Below are 7902 nucleotides of genomic sequence, written 5' to 3'. Positions count from 1 at the left end.
GGAGCGGGGTCGGAAGCGACGCTCGTGGTTTTGAAAAGCGTTTTAAACTTGGGAAAGCCGGGCGGGGAAAGGAAAGGTCATCGTCTGTTTTAATTTCCAATCCCCCCCCCCCCCCCGCCCCCGCGCCCTGGACTTCCAGCATCAGCTCGCCTGGCCTCAGCTGTTGTACACACACACACGCACACACACACACACACGCACAACCGGGGGGGAGGGGAGGGCGGAGGCGCGGAGGAGGGGCCGACTGCGAGGAATCTGGGCTGTCTGCCGCGCATGCGCTTTTCCGAGCAACAAGTGGGCTCCACGGAGGAAGTGTAAAGGGGAGGGGCGGCGGGTGGGGGGGAGAACTGGTGCAGAGCGTGGTGGTGACGTCAGCGCTCCGCCCGGGCGGCATCCCGCGCGGCCAAGCCCGGGACAGCGCGAGCCGCAGCGCGAGCGGGAGCGCCGCGCCGCGCCTCCGGAACGTAGAGTTTTAACAATCACAACCCCACATTCCGGGCGAGCGCTAGCGGGGAAAGGGATGCGACCCGGGCCGAGGCGCCGCGCGAGCGCCCTGCAGCCAACGTGAGCGCCGCCAGCCGCGGGGGGCCCCCCGGCGCCGCCGGCCAGGCCCGGGGCGGGCGGGTGGGTGGAGGGGCTGGGGTCGGCGGCGGGAGCCTGCTGGCGTGCACGCCTTCTCTCCTCGGCTCTCGTGCGTCCTGAAAGCAGTGACCGCGGTGGCTGCACTCGCGGCCGTGCACGCCCAGCCGCCGCCAGCGGAACGGCCGGCCGACCTCTGCGGAGGGGGAGAAGCGCCTCGCGGCTGCCAGCTCCTCCCCCGGCCCTCCGGGGAAGCCGCGACTTCAGCAAGATTGGACCCGAGCGCCGGGTGGCACTGCACCCTCTAGCCTTCGTCCCGGGGAGCCTGGAGGGGAGAGGACGCAGGTCTTAGGGGGTTCCCCCCCCACCCCGCCAGCCAGGGGAGAGGAAGAGACAACCCCTTGCGAGCTTCCACGCACCAGCTTATACTCCGGGGAGGGGGCCAAGAGCCAACGGCCGCCAGCACCCGGCCACCCTCGCCCCCTCCCCCGCCCCGGGCCTGGAGCTTCCAGCCTGGGTCCGCGACACCAGGAAGAAGGCGCCGGAGCTCACCTCGCGACGAGACAGCCGCAGTAGGAGGAGGTGGGGGCGAGGAGCCGGGCTGCACTCGTCCGCCGCCCGGGCGGTGGAGCCCCCGGCGGCCAGGCACTGCGCCGGCGGTGGACATTCGCGCTCGCTCCAGCCCCTGGGGCAGAACTTTCTCTCCCCCCCATCCCCCGCTTCCTCCCCCCGCAGCCGGACTCCTGCCCCAGCCGGCCGGCCCTCCGGGAGGAGCAGGCGCCGCGGAGACAGCTCGGCCGGGGGAGGGGGCCTCCCTTCCCCAGGGCCGGCATCATGTCGGCGGCGCAGGTGTCCTCGTCTCGGAGACAGTCTTGCTACCTGTGCGACCTGCCCCGCATGCCCTGGGCCATGATCTGGGACTTTTCGGAACCCGTATGCCGCGGTTGCGTCAACTACGAGGGCGCCGATCGCATCGAGTTTGTGATTGAGACAGCGCGCCAGCTGAAGCGGGCGCACGGCTGCTTCCAGGACGGCCGCTCCCCCGGGCCGCCGCCTCCCGTCGGGGTCAAGACAGTGGCCCTGTCGGCTAAGGAGGCGGCGGCGGCAGCTGCCGCGGCCGCAGCCGCCGCGCAGCAACAGCAGCAACAGCAGCAGCAGCAGCAGCTCAACCACGTCGATGGTTCCAGCAAGCCTGCGGTGCTGGCGGCCCCGTCCGGCCTGGAGCGCTACGGCCTGAGCGCGGCCGCCGCGGCCGCGGTGGAACAGCGCAGCCGCTTCGAGTACCCGCCACCGCCTGTGAGCCTGGGGAGCAGCAGCCACGCCGCACGGCTGCCCAACGGCCTGGGGGGCCCCAACGGCTTCCCCAAGCCCACCCCGGAGGAGGGACCCCCGGAGCTCAACCGCCAGAGCCCCAATTCTTCTTCGGTGGCAGCATCGGTGGCGTCTCGGCGCGGGACGCACGGCGGGTTAGTGGCAGGGTTGCCCAACCCAGGGGGTGGCGGAGGCCCCCAGCTCACCGTGCCCCCCAACCTGCTGCCGCAGACGCTGCTTAACGGCCCGGCCAGCGCTCCGGTGCTGCCTCCGCCGCCGCCTCACGCCCTGGGCAGCCGTGGGCCCCCGACGCCTGCGCCCCCAGGGGCCCCCGGGGGCCCCGCTTGCCTCGGGGGTGCCCCCGGCGTTTCGGCCGCCTCGTCCTCCGCGGCGTCCTCGACTTCGTCGTCGGTGGCCGAGGTGGGCGTGGGTGCTGGCGGCAAGAGGCCCGGCTCGGTGTCGAGCACCGACCAGGAGCGCGAGTTGAAGGAGAAGCAGCGGAACGCCGAGGCCCTGGCGGAGCTGAGCGAGAGCCTGCGCAACCGCGCGGAGGAGTGGGCCAACAAGCCCAAGATGGTCCGCGACACGCTGCTCACGCTGGCCGGCTGCACGCCCTACGAGGTGCGCTTCAAGAAGGACCACTCGCTGCTGGGCCGCGTCTTCGCCTTCGACGCCGTCTCCAAGCCCGGCATGGACTACGAGTTGAAGCTGTTCATCGAGTACCCCACGGGCTCGGGCAACGTGTACTCCAGCGCCTCCGGGGTGGCCAAGCAGATGTACCAGGACTGTATGAAGGACTTCGGCCGGGGTCTCTCCTCCGGCTTCAAGTACTTGGAGTATGAGAAGAAGCACGGTTCCGGGGACTGGCGCCTCCTTGGAGACCTGCTGCCCGAGGCCGTGCGCTTCTTTAAGGAGGGCGTGCCCGGCGCCGACATGTTGCCCCAGCCCTACCTGGACGCCAGCTGCCCCATGCTGCCCACGGCCCTGGTGAGTCTAAGCCGCGCCCCCAGCGCACCCCCGGGGACCGGGGCCCTGCCGCCCGCCACCTCCTCGGGCCGGGGCGCAGCCGCCAGCCTGCGCAAGAGGAAGGCGTCCCCGGAGCCTCCGGACTCCGCCGAGGGCGCGCTGAAGCTGGGTGAGGAGCAGCAGAGGCAGCAGTGGATGGCGAATCAGAGCGAGGCCCTCAAGCTCACCATGTCGGCCGGGGGCTTCGCGGCGCCGGGGCACGCGGCAGGGGGCCCGCCCCCGCCGCCCCCACCCCTGGGACCCCATTCCAACCGGACCACCCCGCCCGAGTCAGCCCCTCAGAACGGCCCGTCGCCCATGGCCGCCCTCATGTCGGTGGCAGACACTCTGGGCACGGCGCACTCGCCCAAGGACGGCAGTTCGGTGCACTCCACCACGGCCTCCGCGCGGCGCAACAGCAGCAGCCCCGTGTCACCGGCCTCCGTGCCCGGGCAGCGCCGCCTGACGTCGCGGAACGGGGACCTGAATTTACAGGTGGCGCCCCCGCCGCCTAGCACCCACCCGGGCATGGACCAAGTGCATCCCCAAAACATTCCGGATTCCCCTATGGCCAACAGCGGGCCCCTCTGCTGTACCATTTGCCACGAACGTTTGGAGGACACGCATTTCGTCCAGTGCCCCTCCGTTCCCAGCCACAAATTCTGCTTCCCTTGCTCTAGAGAGAGTATCAAGGCCCAGGGGGCTACCGGCGAGGTGTACTGCCCCAGCGGAGAGAAATGCCCCCTAGTTGGGTCGAATGTACCTTGGGCCTTCATGCAGGGCGAAATCGCGACGATCTTAGCTGGGGATGTTAAAGTGAAAAAGGAGAGAGACCCTTGAACCAGGAGATAACCACCCCCTTTGCCCCAGACCAACTCCTCTCCTGTCCAGAGGGCCCCTTCCCAACCCCATTGACCGCCCCCCCAACCCCTTCGCTGCCCAAGATGTAGAATTGTGAATATAACAAACTGCAAAAAGTTAGTCTTATGTATAGACATTATTTTCGTCGTATGTTTCTATATTTTGAAACAAAGGTATGTTAACTTCTTCATTTGAAGGATAAGCTGGTTTGTGTTAAGTATAATAATTGGTTGGGTCATTTGCATCATATTCGTTAGCATTTATTGGTGGCAGAGTGTTTGCCTAGGTACAGAAGTAATAGCCTTTAGCAACGACTGCTGCTGGTGTGTATTTTTGTAAATGTTATGCACTCACAGAAAGGAAAAAAAAAAACAAAAGAAAATGACTTTTTTTTTGCCAAGGCCAGTGTTGCTGCCTAAAAAAAAATGATGCTATAAAATGGTGAGAGCTTCTTTCTGAACAGCCCCAAGTGTTGACGTCTTCACTTTATTTTGTTCAGTTTTGTTCTTTTTTTTTTTTTTTTCTGTTTCCTTTGCAAAATGGTAAGGGGGGTGTTGGGGGGGTGGGTGTTTTTTGTTGCAAGTTGGTGAGGGAAAATGTTTTTTGGTTTGTTTCTACTGACCTGAATGTGTTGGATCTTCACGTGTTGTTTTATTTTTGCTTTATTGATGCACGGATGCTTTTTGAACAGTAGAGCGAAATGCTAGACATGGAGAATCTGCTCTGTTCGTCCTTTATACATTTCTGTAGTTAACAGAACACTGTAATGTGCCTTGGAGCTTAGTAACTTGTAATAAATTCAATTGATATTAATTCTGCCCCGAGTCAGCAAGTGTGTTTTTCCAGGGTTAAGACCGCACAGCTGCACCAGCAGGGACAGCGCCTCACTACTTCCGACAGAGAGCACAGACGCGCGCCGGTGCCTTTGAAAGACCTGAGCGGTGGCCTCTCTAGAAGGCCCAGTGCTGGCTGACCGCTCCTCCCCTTCTGTACCAGGCTATTTACATTCACCTCTGGGGCGGGACAGTTGCTGACTAAGCGATTTCTGTTTACTCTTCAGCATCTCTGCTTCCCCACCCCCGCCATGCGCACCCGAGCTGCAAATGACTTTGTCAGGAATGCATTTTTGTTCCTTGCTCTGTGGCCCCGAGTATATGCTGATACCCAATGCAGCTTTGACTTAGGCAAGTGGGATGAGGGGAAGCAGAAAAAAAAAACTGGGGTGCTCTGCCTCAGATGTGGCAGAAATCACTGTTGTACATTTAAAGCCAAAAGTGCCACAGAGCTGGGAGCCGGCAGGAGGGGTGTGGAAGTGGGAAACATTCATTGTACTCAGGAGAGTTCTAGCAGCTTCCAGTTCCTGCATTGGAAGCAGTTTCACTTCATTGTGACACGCTTCCTTCTCACCACCTTCCCCCCCCCCCCGGCTTTTGATGATAATTTTTAAAGCAGAACACTTAGTTGGTTGCAGAGTTCAGGGGAGAGGGGGGAAAAGCCCAAACCCTGTTCTTGGGGCAGTGATGGCTTATGACAGCAGATAGAACCCATTGCTGCTGGTTGAAATGTGGTTATTCATCTAATCAACTTTCTGGTGGCATCTTGTGAGGTACAGAAGGAAGGGGATGGGACTGGAACATCCTTTAGGGACTCAGAACCCCTTGATTGAGCCTAAATGGGAACTAAGGGAAGGCAAACAAACCTGGTTTGAACCTTGAACTTTACTGGAGAGGCAAATGGAAGGAAAGTAGAAAATGAGATGGAGGAAGAAAAAACCCTAGATCCTATCAGAAATCCACTCCTGGCCACACCCCATTCCTGGTGAGGGTAAGCTGGGCCCAGACCTTTATCACCAGAGGAATAGCAGAGGCCAGAGGTATAGCAAAAGAACGAGACTGGGCGATCCCCACCCCACTCAAATCAAAGGGTAGGGTGGTGGGTATGGGTACAGGTGAGCTTGGGGAAAAACAAATCACTGGTTGGCCCAGAACACCCATGTGAAGGTTGGGTTGGTGTTCTGACTTGCTGTTAATAACAGCCTGTTAGTTTCTGTTCCTGCTTTGCCACCACCATCCTTGAAGTAGTGGAAACCATGACTCTGTGTGTGTGTGTATGTGTGTGTGTCTGAGGGTGTGGATAAATGGCAATTGATGGATCTGCAGCAGTCTCTTAATCCTGGTACCCGGGAGGTGCCTGTCTCACCTCTTTAAGAATCTCCCCACATATAAATAGATGTGCCTGTCAGCTTCCTGCAAATGTGTCCTTGCATTTTCATCTGCTGCCAAGTGTTGTATTGGTGCTTATGAGTCATGAAACCTATTTTCATCCTCAGGGGTAATTAACTTGGGGGTGATAATGCATAGCAGACCGTAGGAAGAGTTAATTCTAAAACCTATCCTCGCCTGGCTACCAATCACACGTTTCACTTAAAGGTCTGGGTTGGCTTTTTCTCATAAGCTCATTAATAAAAACCAAGCATGTTTTGCCTGGAAGATCCTCTGAGGTGCTCCCCACCCCCACTCCCACTGCACACACACATAAAATGGGTAAACCTCAGCAGGCTGAGAATACAGAGATAGAATGTCACTGGTGTGATTTAACCACCAGTGAATGAAGGCGCATTGGGTGCAGCCACCGCCCTTGAGCTGCACATGGCAGCCTGGGCGTGTGGATGATGGGGTCCAGGTGTGAACCTGGTGAGTACTGTCCAGTGATTCCAGGGGGACTTTGGCCCTGTTACCTGCCTCTGCGTGCACATCTGCTCCTGCTCACCTGCCACTGAACGCTTCATTGCTACGGTATTCCTTTCAGGAACTTGTAGGATTACAGGATCCTTGATTTAGTGCCCATAGGTAGACAAGGGGCCTGTCATTAAGAGCTGAGAACTGTAGTTAGCTCTTCTTGTGGCTGGTGCGTTATTAGCAGAAGAGGCAGAGCTGTAATAACCAAGCCTCCAGCACAGGCGGCCAGTTGGGTTTCACTAAGGAAACCTGCCTTGATGAGACCTGGGGGAAGGGAAGGAGGGAGGTGCTGAGAGGGAGAGCTGGGGTTTGGAGTGGAAGTGAATTATAATGGTGCAGTTAATTAAAGTTTACCATTGCCCAGGGCCATTTGTTAAATGGCGGCTGCCTCTTCGCTCTTCTTTTTTTTTGAAACTGTGTGTGACCTTTCTCATTGCTGTGACCCATTCAGCTGCTAGTCGGGTTGCCTTAACCAGTCTTGCTTTGATCCCTCAGCTAGATTCCCCCTCCCCTGACACCATCCACAGTTGCACACCCAGGAAGTAATTTCCTCTCCAACACAAGAGGATTCTTGTGGGTTTCAGAGAATCAGACGTAGGTCTCTGATGAGCTAGGCTTCCTTCATCTCCAGTTCACCCTGGATCTGCCCAGCTCCTCCATTTCCTGCTTCTCATTCCCTTCCCACTGCTCCATGCCAAAGTGGCTAACACTTTAAAAAAGATCCATATTGCTTTTATTTATATGCATTATTTGTGCAACTAATCTGTGCTGGATGTTTCTTTGAGTGGATGCAGGGGTGGGGCAAGGAGGACTTAATTCAACAGCTTTGAGAGAATAGGCTGATGGGGGTCAGTTTTTGACCTTGATCTCCACCAGTGAGGACAACTCATCCTATCAAGTAAGTCCGATATTCACATCTAAACCCTTCAGCTCATGTAGTCGTGCACACCTATGCTTTTAAATGTGATTTCAGGATGCATTTTCACATGCATTCAGCCCAGGCTATTGATGTAATGAGTACTGAAATTCACTTTTGTTTTCTCTTAATACTTTGTCAAATCAAGGAAATCGGAACAGAGAATGACCCTTACGGGCATCTAGTACAACCTTTTTAAACCTTTTTGGGGTCGGAGCACCTTAGAAAAATTTTATGAAAATAATGGATGCTCTCTTCAAAACTATGTGCCCCAACACATGGTCTTGCGTACATTTTTTTTCCTTTTTAATACAAATTTTATGTATTTATATTTAAATGGGTAATGTGTTCCTTTGGCTCAAAATTCAAAAGATGCAAAGGGGAATACAGTACAACTGAAAGGTCTTCATTCTACAAGTGGCCTCTTGGCCACCTAGTTCACTTCCGGGACACAACCAGCGTTTCCTGATTTTTAAAGGGGTTCATGCACAT

At 57.5% G+C, this 7902-nt stretch overlaps 1 protein-coding gene across 1 annotated transcript; it reads left to right on the top strand.

Annotated features, from left to right (window-relative positions):
• The first annotated feature begins 371 nt into the window (after nt 1-371).
• IRF2BPL (interferon regulatory factor 2 binding protein like) lies at nt 372-4569 on the top strand. The gene has a single exon (XM_020915376.2). It carries the CDS (start codon nt 1414-1416, stop codon nt 3733-3735), a length of 2322 nt encoding a protein of 773 aa, XP_020771035.2. The 5' UTR covers nt 372-1413; the 3' UTR covers nt 3736-4569.
• Nucleotides 4570-7902: the final 3333 nt, after the last annotated feature.

This window comes from Odocoileus virginianus, chromosome 6 (genome assembly GCF_023699985.2).
Source record: "Odocoileus virginianus isolate 20LAN1187 ecotype Illinois chromosome 6, Ovbor_1.2, whole genome shotgun sequence".
NCBI classification, from domain to species: Eukaryota; Metazoa; Chordata; class Mammalia; order Artiodactyla; family Cervidae; genus Odocoileus; species Odocoileus virginianus.
This window is presented reverse-complemented; position numbering and strand designations above follow the sequence as displayed.

Bases quoted from the DNA above. Each gene is read 5' to 3' on its own strand.
- IRF2BPL (XM_020915376.2), top strand. From the start codon at position 1,414: ATGTCGGCGGCGCAGGTGTCCTCGTCTCGGAGACAGTCTTGCTACCTG.